Source organism: Anomaloglossus baeobatrachus, chromosome 1 (assembly GCF_048569485.1).
Source record: "Anomaloglossus baeobatrachus isolate aAnoBae1 chromosome 1, aAnoBae1.hap1, whole genome shotgun sequence".
Classification (NCBI taxonomy): Eukaryota; Metazoa; Chordata; class Amphibia; order Anura; family Aromobatidae; genus Anomaloglossus; species Anomaloglossus baeobatrachus.
In genome coordinates this window covers 598,895,229-598,919,055 of record NC_134353.1, presented here as the reverse complement: position 1 = coordinate 598,919,055, position 23,827 = coordinate 598,895,229, and the positions used below count along the sequence as shown (strand labels likewise).

Genomic DNA, 23,827 nt, shown 5'->3' with positions numbered 1-23,827 from the left:
AGTACCTGTCTGTCTGTGAGTATTCCAAATAACCTGCTACGCTTGGGCCTCTCTATATTGTAGTTTATAGCATTAAAATTTCCAATGGGAAGAGCCACATTCACACCTGGTCATCCCCCCTCCTAAATGCATATTATTCCAATAGGTGCAGGTTCAACTTTATGGACCACTATCAGGCACTTATAGCAATTAATTTACATATGCATAAAAGCCTCAGATGGAATTAGGCTACATGCACACACTGAGGTTTTTGTCACGTTTTTTGGTGGAGTTTTGTTGCGAGAACTTTCTGACATTTGACTTCCCAGCAAAGTCTATGAGAAGTAACATTTGCTGTGCGCACGTTGCAGTTTGTCAGCAGGTTTTTTTGTTGTTTTTTTTATAAACGTTTGTGACAAAAAGGAAGCAGCATGTTAATTCTTTCTTGCGTTTTTGTAAACAGTTGACACCCATTGAAATCAATGAGGGCATACAAAAAATGCAAGGAAAAACGCATGCTATCAAATTGGTGCATTTTCCGTGCGTTTTACCCATGGTTTTGTCAACAAAAACTCAGCTCACCAACTTAGTTCCAGAATAACAAAATCAATGCTGGAGTGACTTTGGCATGTCATGTGTCTCTCTCTCTCTCCAAGCACTACATACTCACCGATCATCGGTTGTCACACTGCTCCCGCAGCCTCTCATCTTCTTCCGGACCAGCTCATTAGCCTCATACAAATTCACTCCTCCCCAGTCTGTGATTGGTTGCAATCAGACGTGCCCCCATGCTGAGTGACAGCTGTCTGACTGCAACCAATCACAGCCACCTGTGGGCGTGTCTACATCGTACAGTACAGTACACTTCAGTAGCGGCCTGACCCTGACAGCAGTGAACCCGTGACGTCACGCTGTACTGTGGGACCCGTAGCCGTGACGTCAGGGGTTCACTCCAGTTCATTCTGATCGCTGCGGCTCGGTCTGCACTCACACCTGGCAGTCATGCTGTATAGCCAAGCGCTGTGAGAGGACAGGGATGTAGCAGAGCTGAATTGCCGTGAGACCTCGTATTGATTACTACAGACCTGGAGGGGTGTTTGGGGGTTTATAAAGTGGTGAAAGAGGGGGCATTTTATTTGAAATAAAAAGGCTTTTTGGCTGTTTGTGGTTGTTTACTTTCACCTACAGATTAGTGATACAGGATGTCTCAGACGCCTGATATCACTAACTTAGGGCTTAGTGGTCGCTATGGGCTGCCATTAACCCCTTATTACCCCGCTTGCCACCGCACCAGGGCAAATCGGGAAGAGCTGGGTCCAGCGCCAGAATTGGCGCATCTTATGGATGTGCCACTTCTGGGGCAGCTGTGAGCTGCTATTGTTAGGCTGGAAAGAGCCAAATAACGATAGCCCTTCCCACCCTAAAAATATTAGCCCCCAGTTGTCTGCTGCACCTTGGCTGGTATTAGAAAAATGGGGAAACCCAACGTTTTTGGGTTTTTTTTAAATAAATCAAATAAAAAAAAAAAACCATGGTATCCCCTCTATTTTTTATTAAACCAGCCAAGGTACAGCAAATAGTTGAGGGTTGCAGCCTGCAGCTACTACTGTTCCTGTGCTGGATATGAAAAAGGGGGGGACCCCACATCATTTTTTTTACCCCCAAAAAATAAAAAAAACAAAAAAAAAAACCAAATAGCTAGCCAAGTTGGCTAGCTTTCTATCAAGCTATTCTGTTATTTCTATGTATTCTGTTCTTTCTTATTAGCTAATCTATTTGTTCTTATTATCTATCTATCCATCCATCTAGCTATCTTTTCTATTTTTTTCTATCTATCCATTATCCTATGCTATCATATTTTGTTTCTCCTTTAAAAAACAAACACAATAACAAAATGCACCAAAAACGCACCTACATTACAAGCGCTTTTTTGTTTTTTACATTTCCAGGCTCTCTCTGACAAGGTGCAGTTTTGGTTGCAGAAAAAACTTCAGTGTGTGCATGGAGCCTAATTTTTACTGCAACCCTTTAGAGCTATTTAACATGTGACTGTGGCCCTCGGTGTGCGTCCCTGATTTATAGTCAGAACGTAAGGCATGCAAAAATCGGAAACAGCTGTGATATAAAGAGCTACAATGTGCTACATTGAATTTTCATTAATTCATTGATTCATAAATTTAAACTCTTCTTATCTCCATAGTAACCAAGAATATTGTAGAAATAAGACACCCAAAAAAAAAAGCAGCAAGTCAATAAAGTAAATTCTGCTGGGAATAAATGACTCACTGTCTATTGCTTTTGCCATCTGAATATTTCCATTTTTTCCTGATAAGTATAACATCAAGTGTCACTAAAGAAACAGCTTGACAGTTGATAACAGAGACAGCGTCGTACATACTAACAGATCCAACCAGGAATCAGTATTGAGTTTGAGCCTTTCTATAGTTAACATGACTTCCTCTAAGGTCCCTTTCACATGTTTTCCACATGCTATCGACAGCATTCAATATGCTTCCCTCTCTATCATTCTACACTGCTCAATAAATTAAAGGTAACACTGAAATATCACATCCTGGATCTGAATGAATGAAATATTCTCATTGAATACTTTGTTCTGTACAAAGCGGAATGTGCTGACAACAAAATCACACAAAAATCATCAAAGGAAATCAAATGTTTTAACCAATGGAGGCCTGGATTTGAAGACACACACAAAATGAAAATGGAAACAAGTGAAAATGAAAATCAAAACAAGACAAAATTAAAGTGGAAACAAGTCAGAATGTGGGTCAAACGTAAAACCCCTATTGACATAAATACCATATTTTCCAATTTGTAAAATGCACTTTTTCCCCCCTAAAACTCGGAGAAAAATAGGGGCGTATCTTACAAACCACATATGGCTTACCGGGGCGGCAGTGTCACTGCAGTGGAGCAGCTCAGGAGGATCAGTCTGGGGGAACGGAGGGTTGGCGATACTGCGGGCTTGTGGGGGGCGCCATTGATCTGCCGGCGGGCTCAGACAAAGGGGTGCTTCGGCTCAAAAGGGCCGGAGTGCAGCAGCAGAAGGTCGGTGATACTGCGGGCTTGTGGGGTGTCGCTGAAGCGGGCGTCATTGATCTGGAGGCTGCTTTGAATCGCCGTCGGTTGACGCGATGGACTGCAAGAAAATGACCACGGAGGCCAATCTGCACACGCACCGCCTCCGTGACGTCCTCGTCTTGAAGTCCATCGCATCAACAGCCGGCGATTCAATGGAGCCCGCAGTCCGCTGCTAGATCAATGGTGCTCACCGCCGCGACACCCCACGAGCCCGCAGTATTGCTGACCCTTCACTGCTGCACACTGACCCTCTTGAGCTGTGACACCTCCTCGTCCAAGCCCACTGGCAGATCCAAGTGACCCGCCGCCGTGACACCCCACGGGCCCGCAGTATCGCCGACCCTTCACTCACTGACCCTCTTGAGCCGCGACACCCCCTCCTTCAAGCTCGCAGCATTACCTACCCTGCCTACTATGACCTTCCTGAACCACTACACCACTGCCGCTCCCCCCAAGTGGAGTTAATATAAGAGGTACCAGGATTATAAGATGGACCCTAATTTTAACAGTAAAAATTATTTGTTTCATATTTTCCTGCTTCAAATTTGGGGTGCGTCTTATAAACCAATGCGTCTTATAAAATGAAAAATACGGTATAAATACTATTTTAGCAGGTCTATAGACTAACTGATCATATGCACTGGAAACATATACAGCCCATAGACTAAATGTGTATACCAAAATGCCTAAAGCTGTTAATTATCATAAGAGGAATTTCTTCAGGTTATTAATAAAATAGACTAAGAAATATGGCAAACTAAAAGTGAGTAATAAATGACTACTACTTAATTTTTACTGAAGTACAATGTGCTGCCTTTACATAGGGAAAAGATATACAGAATGACTAGGAGCTTACTTTTAAGGCCTTCATCTCCACATGAACAATATGGTAAAGCCAAGCTCTCCAATGATGAGGACGCAGCTAAGCCCTTAAGAAATAAAAAAAAGAAAACACAAGCTGGTTATATACAGATAGAAGTACAATTAACTTGTTATTGAACAAAACTTGTATAAACCTAATAAAGACTTTTAGATCTAGTTTGATTCTAGCTTGTAAGAATAAGAAATGCAACAAGCCAATGTACTGTATATAAGTACTCCTACACTTTTGTGATATTTGGTCTAAGTGAACAACGAATTATACTTTGTCTCATGAAGAAAACATCTGTCCATTTGCCATATTAGAGCCTTTAGAGGACCAATTTCCATAAGCCAGAAAGAAGAGACAATCTACTACAGCAACTCTCTTTCTGGCAGACGCAACGCCTCCGTATGCATGCAGCAATCATATCGTCGCTCAGGGAAGGAAACAACATTACAAGCAGCAAAGTGTGGAGGTGGCCAGTGAAATGACATGGTGCTGGTCTTTAACAGTGGTAGTTCAATAACTTTATAGAAACTATATGTCAGGTGCTGGAACCATTAGCTTATCAGCGACCACTTACAGCAACAAGCTGTGGACCACAAGGCTGAACACTAAGGCCCTACCATGCACGGGAGGTCTTTACTGGTAATGAGCAGTTGGATGCTCGGATGGGGGTGACTTGAGAACCCGAGTAAATAACCTGCAAAAATGTTGGAGTTCCCCATTGACTTTCATTATACTCGAGCCATGCCCATCTGAGCATCCATCTACTCTTAAGGAGTACCGACCACCTGAGCATTGTAGTGCTCGTTCATCACTAGTCGAATCCTATTTCTTCTCAGATCTCATTAGCCCCTTTCACCTTCCTGACAGACCATTTTTTTTTTCAATTCTGACCAGTGTCACTTTAGGAGGTGGTAACTCTGGGGCATTTCAACGGATCTCAGTGATTCTAATATTTACTGGTGAATCTAGGTAAATATTTTTGCAATTATTTGTGAAAATACCAGAATTTTGGTGAAAATTTCGCAATTTTCAAACTCTAAATTTTTATGCCCTTAAACCAGAGAGTTATGTCACACAAAATAGTTAATAAACAACATTTCCCACTTGTCTAATTTATATCAGCACTATTTTGTAAACAATTTTTTTGTCAATTTCTCATTTTTCCAACAAAATTTATAAGAATATTTTTTCAGGGACCATATCACATTTGAAGTGACTAAGTGGCCTAGATTACAGAAAATACCCCAAAGTGACACCATTCTAAAAACTGCACCCCTCAAAGTACTCAAAACTACATCCCAGAAGTTTATTAACCCTTTGGGTGCATCACAGGAATTAAAGCAAAGTGGAAGGAAAAAATGAAAATTAAACTTTTTCCCACAAAAATGTTTCTTTAGACCCAAATTTTGCATTTTCACAAAGGTAACAAAGAAAATTGGACCATACAATTTTCTGTGTAAATTTTCCTGGGTACACTAATGCTTCATATGTCGTGGGAAACTACTGTTTGGACACACTGCCGAGCTCTGAAAGGAAGGAGTGAAGTTTTGGAGAGCAGACTTTGACGGAATGGTCTGCAGATGCTATGTTGTGTTTGCAGAGGCCCTGATGTGCCTAAACAGTGAAAACCCCCACAAGTGACCCAATTTTGGAAACTACACCCCTCTTGGAATTACCTAGAGGGATAGTAATGATAACAATGCTTTTGGTTTTTGCAGGTGTAAGAATTAATAATGTGGTAGTATGAGTAGGTTATGTGGAGAACATTAGACTATAAAAGCGCGGTGTTAACAGGGTTAAACGAAAATGTATCAGTTCGTCAACGTTTGGTATGCTTTGAAGTAATCCATAACGAAAGGCCTGGTCTCTCAGGGAACGTTTCACAATAATAAATTGTGTCCTTTTGTATTCCCCTCTTGGAGCATACTCTGCACCTTTTCTGCGTTTTTCCTTTTCTCACAGTTTGGGGAAGCTCACTGGGAAAATGTTGCCCTGGTACAAAACGGGCACCATCAATTTCATAAGGAACGGGACCTTCACCTTCCTGACTGCCAAACATCAGGGTCTTGATGACTGCCTCCTGAAAAAGAAGGAAGGACCCCCGTATTGAATGCACTTCGAGTCGAAACATCACAAAATCATTGTACAGGGTCATCTTTTTATACCATACTTTTGCATTTCGCATGGCATTGTATGGTTTAAGGTTGTAATTGGAGAGATCTTCACCTCCCCTGAACCTATTATAATCCAGGATATAATTTGGCTTTGGGACTTCTGCTGTGGTACCTTGGACAGTGACAAGGGAGCTGTTGTCACGATGTATTGTAGTCAAGATAAGGACATCCTTCTTGTTATACTTCATCACCAGCACGTTGTCGCTACATTGGGCTCTGCTCTAACCTATTTTCAGCAGCTGTCCAATTAGCGAGTTAGGGAAGGCTCTCTGATTTTTGCACAGTGACATTGTGATCACCCCATCCAATTTGACTACTGTGATTGGTGCCATCTATTTTGACTACTGTGATTGGTGCACCAATCACAGCATGCCACATGGATTTTTTGTTTTGTTTTACTTTATTGTTAGAATACTGTGATTGGCAGGTTAGAACTGACCTGTCAATGATCGTAACCACCAACACAGGGGGGAGTAAAGCCCCTCGTGACGAGATGCAGGGATGGTCTGATGAAAGAGCTAAATCGCGCAGTGACCGTAACTTGCAGCGCCATACATGTAAGGCGGTTTGTGGGAATGCACTTCCTGCAGTGCTGTACATATACTGTGGATGTTGTCAAGGCTTTAAGGCCCTCTTCATGAGACACGTATGTGAAGAAAAAAAAAAAAAAAAAGAGTACATTACTTACCGGTAATGGGATTTTCCTGAGTCCACGACAGCACCCACGAGAGAGGGATCCGCCCCCTTCAGGACAGGAAACCTACAGATAAAAAAGGGACAGTCCCCCTCCCTCATCAGTTGGTTGCAGAGAACCGGGAGAGGAACTGCCAATGAATGAATAGACAAAAAAAAACAGACCCCAGGACACCAAATGGTGACAAACAAACAAGAAAGGGAAGGGGTGTAAAGGGTGCTGTCGTGGACTCAGGAAAATCCCATTACCGGTAAGTAATGTACTCTTTTCCTTTCGTCACGACAGCACCCACGAGAGACTTAGAGAGATTACACTCAGAGGGAGGGAAAAACCACACGAAGGGCCAAGCCTCCAACGGAAGACAGCGGAAGAACACAGGCCAGCCGGCACAGACCGGAAAGGCGGACGGAGAGGATCAGGACACAGCCGTACAATACCATCGAAGGAGACACAGGCCACATCCAGCCAAGGAGGAGGCAACCACCCAGGAGAAGGATCCGCCACCGAGGAGGCCAGGGGAACCTGCTGCAGCACAGGCGATAAGGGAACAGCATTCCACAGCCATCAGGACAAGGCACAGCACGCCACGCGAGGGCCACAGCCGGAATCCTGAAAGACAAAGAACAACAGAACAAAGACCCAAACCCCCCGCCAAGGGGCCGACCGAGCGACCAAAGCAGGAAGGGCCAATGGACAGGGCCGGACAGGCGCGAACACGCCTCGCAGAAGCAAGGTCGACCAAGAGACAGCACCGGAACGGACGAGGAGGAGAAGAGACGCAGATGCGAAGCAGGACGCCCAAGGCGCCAGGCCAGGCGGAAGGCCCGGGAGGCGCAAGGCGGCAGGGCGCAAGGCAGGAACGCCGCCAGAAGCAAGCACAAAAGCGCAAGGCCTAGAGACGCAGGACGAGAACACAGGCCCACACGACCAGGAGGCCCCGAGCACAGAGGTCCAGAGGTACAGAGGCACAGACGCCAAGAGGCACAGAGGTACAGACGCCAAGAGGCCCCGAGGCCCCGAGCCCAAGAGTCCCAGACCCCAGGAGGCCCCGAGCCCAAGAGGGACAGAGGCCCAGAGACCGAGAGGCACATAGACCAAGAGGCACAGCGGGCAAGAAGCACAGCGTCCAAGAGGCACAGAGCCCAAGAGGCACAGAGCCCAAGAGGCACAGAGCCCAAGAGGCCCAGAAACCAAGAGGCACAGAGGACAAGAGGCACAGAGGACAAGAGGCACAGAGGACAAGAGGCACAGAGGACAAGAGGCACAGAGGACAAGAGGCACAGAGGCCCCGAAACCAAGAGGCCAAGAGGCCCAGAGGCCAAGAGGCACAGGCACCGAGGCACAGAGGCACGGAGGCACAGAGGCACAGAGGCACAGAAGCACAGAGGCACAGAGGCCCGGAGGCCAAGAGGCCCAAGGGCCAGGAGGCCCAGAGTCCAAGAGGGCCAGAGGCCAAGAGGCCCAGAGGCACCGAGGCACAGAGGCACCGAGGCCCGGAGACCCGGAGGCCAAGAGGCCCAAAGGGCAGGAGGCCCAGACCCCAGAGGGCCAGAGGCCAAGAGGCCCAGAGACCAAGAGGCAGAGAAGCGAAGAGGCACTGAGGCCAAGAAGCACAGAGGCACGGAGCGGAGGCCAAGAGTCAAGAGGCAACGCGGCACAAGGGCCAAGAGGTACAGAGGCCGAGAGGCAGAGAGGCCAAGAGGCACAGAGGCACAGAGGCCAAGAGGCACAGAGGCAGAAAGGCCAAGACAACAAGGTCCAAGAGGCACAGAGGCCAAGAGGCACAGAGGCCAAACGGCACAGAGGGCAAGAGGCACAGAGACCAAGAGGCACAGAGGCACAAGCGCCAAAACGACAAAGGCCAAGAGGCACAGAGGCCAAGAGGCACAGAGGCCAAGAGGCACAGGGGCACCAGAGCCAAAACGACAAAGGCCACGAGGCACAGAGGCCAAGAGGCACCGAGGCCAAGAGGTACCGAGGCCAAGAGGTCGGAGCCAGGAGGCACAGGGCCAGGAGCCCAAGCCAGCAGGTACAGAGACCAGGAAGGCCCCGAGGCCAAGAAGGCACAGAGGCCAAGCAGGCACAGAGGCCCAGAAGGCCCAGAGTCCAAGAGGCCCAAAGGCCAAGAGGCCAAGAGGCACAGAGGCCAAGAGGCACAAGGACGGAGCCAAGAGGCACAAGAGACCAAGAAGAACAGAGGCCGGAGGCAGCAGGCACAGAGGCACGGGGCCCGGAGGCCCAGAAGCCAAGAAGGCACAGAGGCCAAGATGGCACAGCGACCAGGAAGCCAAGAGGCGCAGAAGGCCAAGAGGTACCGAGGCCAAGAGACACAGAGGCCCGAGCCAGAAGGCACAGAGGCACGGGGCCAGGAGGCCCAGAGGCCCTGAAGCCACACAGAGGCCCGGAAGGCCCACAGAGGCCAGGAAGGCCCACAGAGGCCCGGAAGGCACACAGAGGCCCGGAAGGCACACAGAGGCCAGGAAGGCACACAGAGGCCAGGAAGGCACACAGAGGCCCGGAAGGCACACAGAGGCCCGGAAGGCACACAGAGGCCAGGAAGGCACACAGAGGCCAAGAAGGCACACAGAGGCCAAGAAGGCACACAGAGGCCAAGAAGGCACACAGAGGCCAAGAAGGCACACAGCGGCCAGGAAGGCACACAGCGGCCAGGAAGGCACACAGCGGCCAGGAAGGCACACAGCGGCCAGGAAGGCACACAGCGGCCAGGAAGGCACACAGAAGCCAGGAAGGCACACAGAAGCCAGGAAGGCACACAGAAGCCAGGAAGCCACACAGAGGCCAGGAAGCCACACAGAGGCCAGGAAGCCACACAGAAGCCAGGAAGGCACACAGAAGCCAGGAAGCCACACAGAGGCCAGGAAGCCACACAGAGGCCAGGAAGCCACACAGAGGCCAGGAAGCCACACAGAGGCCAGGAAGCCACACAGAGGCCAAGAAGCCACACGGAGGCCAGGCAGCCCCACAGAGGCTAGGAAGTCACACAGAGGCCAGGAAGCCACACAGAGGCCAGGAAGCCATACCGAGGCCAGGAAGCGACACAGAGGCCAGGGAGCCACACAGAGGCCAGGGAGCCACACAGAGGCCAGGGAGCCACACACAGAGGCCAGGCAGCCACAGAGACCAGGAACCCGAGACGGCAGAGGCACCGAGGCAGGAGGCATGAGGTCAGGAGGCAATCGAGGCGCGTGTCCAGGAAGCCCAAGGCACAGAGACAGTACACACAGAGGCCCGAAGGCAGGAGGCACCGAGGCCAGGAGGGACACAGACCCGAGACCAAGAAGGCACAGAGGCCCGAGGCCAGAAGGCACAGAGGCCCGAGGCCAGAAGGCACAGAGGCCCGAGGCCAGAAGGCACAGCGGCCCGAGGCCAGAAGGCACAGGGGCCCGAGGCCAGAAGGCACAGCGGCCCGAGGCCAGAAGGCACAGCGGCCCGAGGCCAGAAGGCACAGCGGCCCGAGGCCAGAAGGCACAACGGCCCAAGGCCCGGAGGCACAGCGTGCAAGGCCAGGAGGCACAGCGGCCCCAGGCCAGGAGGCAATAAGGGCTGGCAGCACAGAGGGCCAAGGCCATGAGACACAAAGGACCAAGGGCAGGCAGCACAGAGGAACAGAGGCACAAGCCAGAAAGCACGAGGCTGAGAGACACAGAGGCCCGAGACTCAACCTCAGAAGATGCAAAGGCCAGGAGGCTCAGAGGCCGGGAAGGCCAGAGGCCTGAGGCCAGGAGGACGCCAGACCAGAGGACAGGAGGGCCAGAGGATACAGAGGCCCAGAGGCAAGGAGGTCCAGAGGCGTGAAAAATACACAGGCCACAAGGGTCCGGACATACAGAATGCACATGGGCCCGAAGGCCACAGGGACCAGGAGGACACAGAGGCCCAGGGGCCAAGAACCCACAGAGACCAGGACCCCACAGGGGACGAGTCCATAGAGTCCACAGGAGCCAGGAGCCTACAGGGGCCACAGGTGCCAGGAGCCCACACAGGCCACAGTAGCCAGGAGTCCACAGAGGCCACGAGGGCCAGGAGTCCCAGAGAGGCCACGAGGGCCAGGAGTCCCAGAAAGGCCACGAGGGCCAGGAGTCCCAGAGATGCCACGAGGGCCAGGAGTCCCAGAGATGCCACGAGGGCCAGGAGTCCCAGAGATGCCACGAGGGCCAGGAGTCCCAGAGAGGCCACGAGGGCCAGGAGTCCAAGAGAAGCCACGAGGGCCAGGAGTCCACAGAGGCCACGAGGGCCAGGAGTCCACAGAGGCCACGAGGGTCAGGAGTCCACAGAGGCCACGAGGGCCAGGAGTCCACAGAGACCACGAGTGCAAGAGTCCACAGAGGCCACAGGAGCCCCACAGAGGCCGGAGGCAGGCGAGTCCACAGAGGCCTTACCGGGCCCGGAGGCCACAGAGGATACAGCCAGGTGAACACAAAGGCCACAAGGACCCCGGCCATGCATGGCAGAATCCAGCCCCAAAGCCCAGGATGATCCTCCTCGCACAGCCGGAACACTGAGGAGATAGAGTGGGGACGCGGCCCGGACACAGCGCACCCACCGCGCAGCCGGAGGCGCAGCCCATGTCACAGGGAGAGGCGCCGGCCGATACAGCCGTACAATACCCCGAGTACCGACAGCAACTTACCCGGCGACCGGCCCAGGAAGGAGGGATCCACGGCCTTCACAAGGAACCTGCCCGGTCCACTCCCCCGGAAGCGCTCCAGTGCACTTCCGGGTCACGGCAGCAGAGAGAGCGCGCGGACACGGCAGGGTCCCCCCCTGCCGTCCACAGTCAGGCGCGCGCAGGTGCCGGCGTCATTACCCCGGAGGCAAAGCCGAACCAAGGGGAAGAGGACGAGACGCACCGGAGGACGGAGTCCACGAGGGGAGCTCCACCGACCGTGCTTCTGGGCCTAGAGCTCCGCCGTTCCCACAGAGACCGCACGGACTCAATCGGACCCAGGTACTGTAGGTTCCTCTCCATTCAGGACAGGAAACTAACTGATGAGGGAGGGGGACTGCCCCTTTTTTATCTGTAGGTTTCCTGTCCTGAAGGGGGCGGATCCCTCTCTCGTGGGTGCTGTCGTGACGAAAGGAAAAAAACAGTACCGGTGTCATCAGTGTTTTCTATCAGTGTGCCATTTGTGGTTTACTAGGGATGGATAAAGAAGGAATCTACAAAGCTTCTTCTTTATTTTGCAATGTTATACAAGTACGGCACACGGATGGTATAAGAATGGCACACTGATCCCATCGGTGTGATGTACATGTTTTTCACAGATCCATAAACTTGTATTGGCCCTTGTCATCCGTGCTGCAGGAAAAAAAAAAAAAAAAAAGAACATGTCTCCATGTGGTTCTCACAGACACACGGTCCAAGTGAAAACACAGACGTGATAAGGTTATAATGGTTATTTGTGGTATTCCTGAAAAAAAGGGATGCCAGAGACACATACTGTACATGTGAAGGGGGCAAATGACTGTCATACGAAACTCCAGCCTTAATATATCAAGACCTAAGTGCACATAAATAGCTGAGTGCCTGTAACAGAAACACTAAGGGCTTGTTCACAAGCTAGGTTTTTCAATGGTAAAAAAGCTGCACTTTAATAGTAGTAAAGTGAATGAAATTTCTGAACTCTCAAGCACATGTTTATTTTGCTTTTGCAGATTTGATTTTTCAAAGCATTTTTTTTAATCTGCAGCTTGTCATTTGTTTTACCATTTTAGAAAATGAATGAGAAAAACGTGAGAAATAAAATGCCAAAAATGCAAGTATTCTATATGGCAAAGCGATCGGATTGTTGATCCATATAGCCCCCCCTAGGGGGACTAGTAAGATAACAAAATAAGTTAAAAAAAAAGTTTTAAAAAATGTAAAAAAAAAACCCAAAAAACTAAAAGTTCCAATCACCCCCCTTTCGCCCCATTGAAAATTAAAGCGTTAAAAAAAATAAAAAATACACACACATTTGGTATCGCCACATTCAGAAACGCCCGATCTATCAAAATATAAAATCAATTCATCTGATCAGTAAACGGCGTAGCGGCAAAAAAATTTTAAATGCCAAAATTACAATTTTTGGTCGCCACAAATTTTGCGCAAAATGCAATAACAGGCGATCAAAAGCATCTGCGCAAAAATGTTACCTTTAAAAACGTCAGCTCGACGCAAAAAATAAGCCGTCACTGAGCCATAGATCTGAAAAATGAGAACGCTACGGGTCATGGAATATGGCGTAAAGCGTGCACCACTTTTTTCGGACAAACTTCCGATTTTTTTTTAACCCCTTATATAAAAGTAAACCTATACATGTTTAGTGTCTACAACCTCACACTGACCTGAGGCATCACACCCACACATCAGTTTTACCATATAGTGAACACAGTGAATAAAATATCTCAAAAACAATAGTGCTATCGCACTTTTTTTGCAATGTTTCTGCATTTGGAATTTTTTTGCCATTTTCCAGTACACTATATGGTAGAACATATGGTTTCATTTAAAAGTACAGCTCGTTTCGCAAAAAATGAACCCTCACATGACCATATTGACTGAATAATAAAAAGGTTACGTCTCTTGGAACAAGAATGGTGAAAAAAAAATGGAAAGCGAAAAGTCGGCCGGTCGTGAAGGGGTTAAGCCAGTTAATACTTACCTTTGCTAAGGTCATTAAATCTCTTTCCCTTAAAGGAAGTCCATGCAGCTCCATCTCTCTTAAGGAACTTGATACAGTCAAACAGGCTGCAAGTGCCCTACACAGTTGGAAAGTCATGTCTTTTGACCGAATAGGTGGAATTCGTCTTCGAAAGTGGACTCCATGTTTATCAGATTCTGCAAAACAACGTGGAATAGTTAGGATAAGAGGGGTTGTATTTACTGATGATTTTCAGAAAACAGGAAAAATGTACTAACAAATCTTAAAAAAGTATTAAACAGTTGACACTAAAGTCAACTGGGTAACATGTCACTTTTACTGACATGTACGTTACCCAAGTCTGCTTTTCAGATCACTCTCTCCCCATTTCAGCAACACTACAGAGGTTTATCTTCGACATCCAAGCTATGGTTAATGGGTTGCAGAATATTTTGGATAGGGTTGGATAGGACACATTTCTAAACAGTGATGCTATACAGCGGATGAAATTAGTATTGAACACGTCACTAATTTTCTAAGTAAATGTATTTCTAAGTGCTATTGACATGAATTTCTCACCAGGTGACGACAACAGCCCATCCAATCCACACAAGCAAAGATATCAAACCATAGAAGTCCATAAATTATATTATTTGTTAAAATAAGAAATGACAGAGGGAAAAAATATTGAGCATGCTTACTGAAATTTATTTAATACTTCGTACATAATCCTTTGTTGGTGATGACAGCTTCAAAACACCTTCTGTCGGGAGACATAAGCCGCATGTATTGCTCAGGTGTGATTTTGGTCCATTCTTCAAGACAAACTCTTCAAATCCTGAAGGTTCCTGGGCTTCTTTTATGAACTCTGAGCTTTAGTTCCTTCCATACATTTTCTATTGGATTCAGATCAGATGATTGACTGGGCCTTTTTAGCAGCTTTATTTTCCTTGAAACTAATTGAGAGTTTGCTTGACTGCGTTTGAAATCATTGCCCTGCTGAAATGTCCACTCTTCATCATCCTAGTAGATAGCAGCAGATTTTTATCAAGAATGTCTCCATACATTTATCCATTCATCCTTCCTTCAATTACATGACGTTTGCCAGTGCTGCATGCTGAAAAATGGCCCCACACCATGATGTTCCCACCTCCAAACTTCACTGTTGGTATGGTGTTTTTGGAGTGTTATGCAGTGCCCTTTGGCCTTCAAATATAGTGTGCATTATAGCATCCTTCTGACCAGATTATATTCTCCCAGTATTTCACAGACTTGTCTAAATATTGTTGAGCAAACGTTAAGGTTATGTGTCCACGGAACAACGTACCCGCGGATTTTGCCGTGGAAAACCTGTGGATTTATTTGGATTTTCCACATAAATTCGCAGGTTTGCACAAGTACAGACACTCTCCAAGTTATCCTATGGGATTTGGGGAGTGCTGTATCAATTCTACGGTATGTGCGGCTGCGGAAAATGCTGCGGATTTTACGCAGCCGCACGTAACTGCATCTGCGGATGTCATGTCTTTCCACTATGGAGATAGAGGGCGGGACTTCCGCAGGTACTTCCACGTTTACCACATAGCTGCGGATTCAGGGCACCAGCTGTGGTAAACCTGCGGACAAACCTGCGACAAAGTCCGCGGGTACGTTGTCCCGTGGGCACATAGCCTAAAATGTGCTTGAAATTGCTTTTTGTTCAGCAATGGAATTTTATGTGGTGTGCATGCATACAGGCCATGGAGGTTGACTTATTACTTATTGTTTTCTTTGAAATAATGGTACCTGTTGAATCTAGTTCTTTCTGTAGTCCTCCACAGGTGGTCTTTGACTCTTCGACAACTCTTCTGATAATTCTTTTTACTCCTCTGTCTGAAGTCTTGCAGGGAGCATCTGGTCATAGCTGGTTTATGATAAAATTATGTTCCTTCCCCTTCCGGATTATGGCCCCCAACAGTGCTCCTGGGAAGGTTGAGTAGCTTAGAAATTATTCTGTAACCAATGCCAGCAGTATATTTTGCAACAATAAGGTTGCGATGGTCTTGAGGCAGTTCAATGGTTTGACCCATCATGACATATTTCTTGTGTGGCATCTTGGTAATGAGATTCCTTTTTGTAGTTGAACCAGCTGTTATTTTATTTATTTTTTTTACAAAAAGGAAGGATTGCTTTCAAATTATTGACAGATTTCAGCTGGTCTCATAACTCCATAGCTTATTGCTCCTCTTTTTCTTCATGTGTTGAATAATTTTTCCTTCTGTCATTTCTAATTATTACACATAACTTAAATTTATGAACATCAATGGTTTGATTTATTTGCCTGTGTAGATCGGATGGGTTGTTACAGACATCTGGTGAGAAATTCATGTCAATAGCACTCTTCTAAATACATTTACTAAGCAAATTGGAGACGTGTTCAATATTTATTTCACCCGGTGTTATGTCTGGCATGGATTGGAAGATTCTTATGAAAATGGTCTGACTTGTGTACAAATCATCAGTTGTAAAGATACATAAATACAATTCAAGTGAATCTAAAAGCTACTGGACTAAATTTAAGTTATATTTATTTCCAAGTAACTAAAAAGAACATGTTACTTAATTGCTATAAACAGTCTAAAAACAGATTTCACCAACCTGACTCTCCAAGTCCGGGTTGATGGCAGCTTTTAATAGCCACACTTGTCAAGCTCTTGTTGATTTTCAGAGTATTAAGAATGGGCGGCCAATCGGATAATTTTACTCTATCTGCATTAAAGCTGAGAACTCCTCGTCGGAGATTGGCTTTTACTGCTTGTAATGGAACAGAGTCTTGTAAGACACACAAGTAGTCATAATGTGATCTGAAGTCCATGGCCCCATGACGCCTTATTCTTACAGAATCAATCATTTTTTATTTAAATTAGTTTCTGCAACAAAACAAATAAGTTAAAGTTTAAACATAAGCTTCAATTCTCCATTGAATTAAAATTTTATGAAAATGTTCATTTTAACACCAACATAATGTTTTTACAATTGACTTCTTGCTTCTCAAGCGGTAATGTACCATATTTTTTGTTTTATAAGATACACCCCAAATTTAGAGACAAAAAAAGGTTAAACAAAAACAAATATGGGGTCCATTTTATAATCCGGTGTTGTCTTACAGGGGAGGGGGTCGGCAGCGGTGGTGGAGCGGGGGAGGGCGGTCAAAGGAGGCAGGGGTGGTACTGAAGTACAGTGGTGCTGCGAGCGGTGCATAGGGGGCCCAGATACTCACTGCAGGCGGCAGCGATGTCCTGGGGATGCGGGTGCTGCTCCGTCCTGGGGCTTCGGGCGCTGCTCCATCCTGGGGTACACAGGTACCCCATATGTGGTGGAAAGTAATTGTTTGGCGCACGGCAGGGCTGAGAAGAGAAGGAGAACCATTTGACTTTTCAAACGCAGATGTTGTGCAGTGATGTGCATCACTGATCGGCCGCTGCAGGACGCACGGATGGATGAGATACAAAAAGCAATAGGGATATGGAAAAAAAACAAAAAAGTCACGCCGAAAATTGAGCAGAGATGCCGATCCGTTACGTGCATCCCTGATCAGCGCTCGGCCGCTGCAGGACGCAAACACGGATGAGGTACAAAAAAACGATGCAAGATACGGACAAAAAAAAAAGTCCCGAGTGACGCACGGACGGATGAGGTGTAAAAACGGACAGGGTATACACAAAAAAAAAATATATATATATATACATACATACTCACAGTACCCAGAGAATTAGCAGAAGGATCACTGACCAGAGAAACTGCAGGAGGAATAGAAGGCAGCAAGATGGACAGCTTATTACAGGAGCAGCAGGCAGGACGTTGGACAGCTCATTAGAAGACCCAGGAAGGACCCAGCGATGGAGGCAGATGTGATTGGGCCAGTGAGGACGTCGGACGACCCAGTGACGGCAGGTAAGGGACGTCGGAGTGGGAGAAGAATAGAGATCGCAGGGGGCAAATCGTGCCGGGGGGGGGGCAGATTGCGGGGGCGCACATTGGAATGGGCAGGGGCCATCACGGGAGCGCGCAATGCGGGGAGCAGGAGCGGCGATCGGGCGGCTGCATCAGCAGCGGTGGCGTGGTACTACAAGTACCAGCCGGTTCACGCCGCAGACAAGCTGGGGGAAGGTTCCCCAGACCAACACAAGCCTGGGGAGGGCGGTCACCTCCACATCAGACCGCCCCACTGCACGCTGATTGGTGCGATCGCGCGTCATAGCACGATCGCTCCAATCAGTGCTGCAGGGGCTGGGGGGGGGGGCGCCATGTTTGAGCTATAGCTATGATCTGTTGCAGCTGCAGTAGAACCTCATAGAAGGATCTCACAGGATCGCACTGGTTCAGGCATTTTTTTTAGCCGAAACCAGTGCGATTGATATGGTTGGCGGTTCAGATTTGAACAGCCAATTACAACGATCGTCGATGGAGGGTGGCGATGTCACCCCCCTGGGGTCAAGCAAAGGTCCCCTGCTGTAAGAAACAAGAGGGGATATCATTTGAAAGCCGTTGCTATAGCCACGGTAATCAAATTAACTTTGGGTAGTAAAGTTACGTCCCTGGTCGTTAAGTCACGTAAAAATAGGACGTAACTTTACTGTCTGCGGTCATGAAGGGGTTTAAATAGCCAGGCACGGCACCGTGACCGTCCCTGGTTGTAAGAACCGGAGCTTGGCTGTCAGGAACGCCGAAGTCTTGGTGGCGATCGCACGAGCACAGCTCCTGTGTCCACATGATTGCCAGGACGTATCCAATATGTCCTTGGTCGAGAACGCACGTTGGGAAAGGGTTAAAGCACCATTCTAACGGGATTTTTTTTAATTTTACCATTGGTGTGGTGCCACTAATGTAAGTTCCCTGACCGTACTCTTATACTCCCACTCCGGCCTCAGGTAGTTTGTGACCTGCTGGCAGCCCCAGTGTTTAAAGGGAACCTGTCACCAGTTTTTTGCCCTATAAGCTGTGGCCACCAACAGTGGGCTCTTATATACAGAATTCTAACATGCTGTATATAAGAGCCCAGGCCGCTGTGTAGAACATAAAAAACACTTTATAATACTTACTAACGGTCGTGCGGTTGGCCATATGGGCGTCTCCGTTGTCCGGTGCCAGCGCCGCCTCTTTCGGCCATCTGCTGAAGCTGCGGTGCATGACGGGTCCGACGTCATACACACTCACCGGCATTCAGGTCCTGAGCAGGGCAGATCAAAGTATTGTAGTGCGCCTGCGCAGGACCGGCGAGTGTGTATGACGTAGATGGGTCATGCACACAGGCTTCAGAAAGAGGACGAAGATGGCCGAAAGAGGAGGCGCTGGCACCGAAGACGCCCATAAGACCAACCGCGCGACAGTTAGAATACTGTTAGAATGCTGTATATAAAAGAGTCCACTGGTTGTAGTGGCCGCAGCTTATAGGCCAAAAAAGTGGTGACAGGTTCCCTTTAATGGAGCAACCCAGATGAGAGCCTAATCATTCTGGCTCTCAGACTAGTATTGAGAGCTTGTGACGTCATTTGTGATTTCCAGCCACAAATGGCTCCACAAGACTAGAGCGGTGCCGATAAAAAATGAAGACGCCGGAGGGAGAGTGTAAGGGTGGCTTTACACGCTGCGATATTTGTCCCGATATCGCTAGCATGCGATCCGCCCCCATTGTTTGTGCGAAACGGGCATATCGCTGCCCATCGCGCACCCGCGTCACACATACTTACCTGCATAGCGACGTCGCTGTGACCGGCGTACCGCCTCCTTTCTAAGGGGGCAGTCCGCTCGGCCAGCGACGTCACTGAGCGGCCGCCCAATGAAAGCGGAGGGGCGGAGATGAGCGGGACGAACATCCCACCCACCTCTTTCCTTCCGCATTATGGCCGGCGGCAGGGAGGAGATGTTCCTCGTTCCTACGGGGGTCACACACAGCGATGTGCACTGCCGCAGGAATGAGGCACAACAACGGGAAAGCGATAGTATCGATAATTGGGAGCGGACCCCCATGTCAACGAGGAGCGATTTTGGACGTTTTTGCAATGATCCAAAATCGCTCCTTGGAGTCACACACTACGAGATCGCTACAGCGGCCGGATGTGCGTCACAAAATCCGTGACCCCAACGAGATCGCTGTAGCAAAATCGTAGCGTGTAAAGCCCCCTTTAGTGTAAGACCAGGGGCAGGAGACGTGGCTTAGACGCACCACTACAGCAGGGAATACAATGCTGGACTGACTGGCGCTTTAAAATATATGAATAATATGAAAAGGAAGAAAATAAAATATAAAACAACTGTCCTTATTCACCTACAATGATAGAAAAAAAGTTATAACTCGTTACATAAGACAATAAAGAACTGCTTCCTCCTGAAGGGGTTAAACCAAAAACTAATCTTTACACTGGCATAGTCTGTGGCATAGCCCAGGCAGCTGATGTCACTTACCCTATGCTTGTCATATATGCAAAGATCCCTGGTCCACATCACTGAGGTGAAGCACGACAACCCAGCAATAGTGTGCGGGTCATAAACACACAGAGTGTAAATGCCACGGGCGGGAAAGAACTCACCTGCTGCTCGGTGCCCCGGTCTGACACTAGCGTTAGTAATGGCCACCTCCTGCGTCCTCCATGGCATTCCGTTCCCTTGGTTTCCCAACCGTCCTTCGGAGCACGCCCCCTGGTTTCCTGGTGTCATCATACTCTGCAGTCCTCCTCTTCCTCAGCACTGCTGCCGCCTCCCTCCCTCCACAGTGTGCGCCCTCCCGGCTGGCAGCCGCCTCCCTCCCTCCACAGTGTGCATCCTGCCTGCCGCTCCCTCCACAGTGTGCATCCTGCCTGCCGCTCCCTCCACAGTGTGAATCCTGCCTGCCGCTCCCTCCACAGTGTGCATCCTGCCTGCCGCTCCCTCCACAGTGTGCATCCTGCCTGCCGCTCCCTCCACAGTGTGCATCCTGCCTGCCGCTCCCTCCACAGTGTGAATCCTGCCTGCCGCTCCCTCCACAGTGTGAATCCTGCCTGCCGCTCCCTCCACAGTGTGCATCCTGCCTGCCGCTCCCTCCACAGTGTGCATCCTGCCTGCCGCTCCCTCCACAGTGTGCATCCTGCCTGCCGCTCCCTCCACAGTGTGCATCCTGCCTGCCGCTCCCTCCACAGTGTGCATCCTGCCTGCCGCTCCCTCCACAGTGTGCATCCTGCCTGCCGCTCCCTCCACAGTGTGCATCCTGCCTGCCGCTCCCTCCACAGTGTGAATCCTGCCTGCCGCTCCCTCCACAGTGTGCATCCTGCCTGCCGCTCCCTCCACAGTGTGAATCCTGCCTGCCGCTCCCTCCACAGTGTGCATCCTGCCTGCCGCTCCCTCCACAGTGTGCATCCTGCCTGCCGCTCCCTCCACAGTGTGCATCCTGCCTGCCGCTCCCTCCACAGTGTGCATCCTGCCTGCCGCTCCCTCCACAGTGTGCATCCTGCCTGCCGCTCCATCCACAGTGTGAATCCTGCCTGCCGCTCCATCCACAGTGTGAATCCTGCCTGCCGCTCCCTCCACAGTGTGAATCCTGCCTGCCGCTCCCTCCACAGTGTGCATCCTGCCTGCCGCTCCCTCCACAGTGTGCATCCTGCCTGCCGCTCCCTCCACAGTGTGCATCCTGCCTGCCGCTCCCTCCACAGTGTGCATCCTGCCTGCCGCTCCCTCCACAGTGTGCATCCTGCCTGCCGCTCCCTCCACAGTGTGCATCCTGCCTGCCGCTCCCTCCACAGTGTGCATCCTGCCTGCCGCTCCCTCCACAGTGTGAATCCTGCCTGCCGCTCCCTCCACAGTGTGCATCCTGCCTGCCGCTCCCTCCACAGTGTGCATCCTGCCTGCCGCTCCCTCCACAGTGTGCATCCTGCCTGCCGCTCCCTCCACAGTGTGAATCCTGCCTGCCGCACACCCAGTCTGCCGGCCGCTCCCTCCACAGTGTGCATGCTACTGGGCACTCCTGCTTTCCCCCCTCGGTGTGCATCCTGCCTGTCATTCCCGTTTTCTCCCCCTCAGTGTGCGTACCTGCCTTCTTTCCTCCCACTCAGTGTGCATCTATCTAACCAGTCACTCTCCATAAGGCTATGTACGTACGCTGCTTTTTTTTTGAGACCGCAAAAATGCAGTGTTTTTGCGCATTTTAAGGCTATGTGCGCACAGTGCGTTTTTTGCGGCGGTTTTGTCCGTTTTTCGGGTGCGTTTTTGGCCTCAAAACTGCAGGACTTTGCTTCCCCAGCAAAGTCTATGAGTTTTCATTTTTGCTGTCCGCACACATCTGTTTTTTTTACCTGCGTTTTTGAGTTAGAAAAAAAAAATGGACATGTCAGTTCTTTCCTGCGTTTTTCTGCGTTTTCCCCCATGCAATGCATTGGAAAAACGCAGCAAAACGCAGAGATCAAAAACGCAGCAAAACGCAGCCAAAAACGCACCAAATCGCGGCAAAAACGCATGCTTTTTTATGCGTTTTTTTGACGCAGGTGCGTTTTTGTGCGTTTTTAGCGGCCAAAAACGCAGCGTCAAAAAGACGCAGTGTGCGAACCTAGCCTAAGTTCACACAGTGCGTTTTTCGCGGCGTTTTTGGCCTCCAAACTGCATGACTTTGCTTCCCCAGCAAAGTCTATGAGTTTTCATTTTTGCTGTCCGCACACGTTTTTTTTTAAGCTGCATTTTTGAGCTTAAAAAAAAAATGGACATGTCAATTCTTTCCTGCGTTTTTCTGCGTTTCCCCCCCATGCAATGCATTGGAAAAACGCAGAGATCAAAAACGCACCAAATCGCAACAAAACGCATGCGTTTTTTGACGCGGGTGCGTTTTTGTGCGTTTTTAGCCGCCAAAAACCCAGCATGTGCACATAGCCTTAAACAAAACTGCACTGTGCTGACAGCAAAAATGAAAACTCATAGACTTTGCTGGGGAAGCAAAGTCATGGAGTTTTTAGACCAAAAACGCACCCGAAAAACGACGCAAAAACGCACTGTGCGCTCATAGTTTTAAGTTATGTGCGCACACTGCGTTTTTTTGACGCTGTGTTTTTGTGCTTTTTTGCAGTAAAAAAACGCACCTGCAGCAAAAAATCGCATCAAAAAACGCATTTTGTACCACATTTTTGGCTGAATTTTGCTGCGTTTTTCTTCACTGTGTTTTTATGCATTTTTTTTTATCAGCGAACAATGCCATTAAGATTGTTGAAAAGAAAAAAAAAAAAAAAGGTCTGATGTAATTTCCTTCTTCAAAATGTTCTTCATTCTCCACTAGTGTATGCAGGAGAACAGACAGCTGCAGAACTACAAGGCTCAACATACTCCATCCACTAGTGTATGCAGGAGAGCAGACAGCAGCTGCAGAACTACAAGGCTCAGCACCCTCCATCCAAGACTGTATGCAGGAGGATTTTGCCCAAAAAAAGGACGTGGGCTTCGCCATATTTTTGTATGCTAGCCAGGTACAGCAGGCAGGTGTGGCTGCCCCCAACCCCCAGCTGCCTAGTTGTATCCGGCTGGGAACCAAAGATATAGGGAAGCCTTTTTTCTTTTTTTTTTTTAATTATTTCAGGAATTTCATGAAATAATTAAAAAAAAATGACGTGGACTTTGCCCAATTTTTGAGTCCTGCCAGATACAACTAGGCAGCTGGGGATTGAAATCATCAGCACAGGGTGCCCAAGCTTTCTGGGTACCCCCCTGCAAATTGCAGTCCGCAGCCACCCCAGAAAATGGCGATTTCATAGAAGCGCCATCTTCTGGTGCTGTATCCAACTCTTCCAGCTGTCCTGGTGCTGGCTGGCTCGCTGGGTAATAATGTGGTTAAGGCTAGCTGTATATTATCAACTGGCCCTAAGCCCGAAATTCATTGTGTTACGCCAATATTAGACATGGCCACCGTGCATTTCTAGTAAAGATAAAAAAAAACACAACACACAGAAAGATATTTTTATTAGAAATGAAACAACACAATTAGTGACTTCATCTTTATTGAAATAAAGAACCCCCCTCCCTCTGCAGTAATCCTTGGTCAAGGGTCCCACGCCGTCCAATCCAGATTCAATATCATCTGATTGGTTTCCTGGAAGGCAAAGTGATCAGATGATGTGTCAGGTTCAAGGACGTGAATCACATGACACATCACCTGATTGTATAAAAGCCATTTATACAATCAGCTGATGCATCAGTGGAAAAAAAAAACAAAACTACACACTGCTGTGCAGACTCCCGTCTGATCACTCCAGGACCCGGCAGTAATCAGCTGATGCGGTCACCTGATGGCATCAGCTGATAGTTTAAGCCAGCCAGGGCGGTAAAAAGCCTGCCTCACCGCCGGACTTATACAATCAGCTGATGCCATCAGGTG

The 23,827-nt window shown here is 48.8% G+C and overlaps 1 protein-coding gene across 4 annotated transcripts in view; it reads right to left on the bottom strand.

Moving 5' to 3' along the window:
* The window catches only part of CEP78 (centrosomal protein 78), a 145,530-nt gene that overhangs the window by 101,742 nt on the left and 19,961 nt on the right, over positions 1 to 23,827 (bottom strand). For 2 of the 4 annotated variants that reach the window (XM_075318204.1, XM_075318232.1), the window contains exons 1-4: positions 20,034 to 20,193; positions 16,102 to 16,373; positions 13,486 to 13,661; positions 3,938 to 4,010 (exon numbers count right to left, since the gene is read on the bottom strand). In XM_075318204.1, coding sequence (XP_075174319.1) covers positions 3,938 to 4,010; positions 13,486 to 13,661; positions 16,102 to 16,354 — 502 coding nt within the window. In that variant the 5' untranslated portion in view covers positions 16,355 to 16,373; positions 20,034 to 20,193. Of the gene's footprint in view, positions 1 to 3,937; positions 4,011 to 13,485; positions 13,662 to 16,101; positions 16,374 to 16,723; positions 16,851 to 20,033; positions 20,194 to 23,827 lie in introns of those variants that run through there. The other 2 variants (XM_075318214.1, XM_075318222.1) reach the window with 2 other exon arrangements.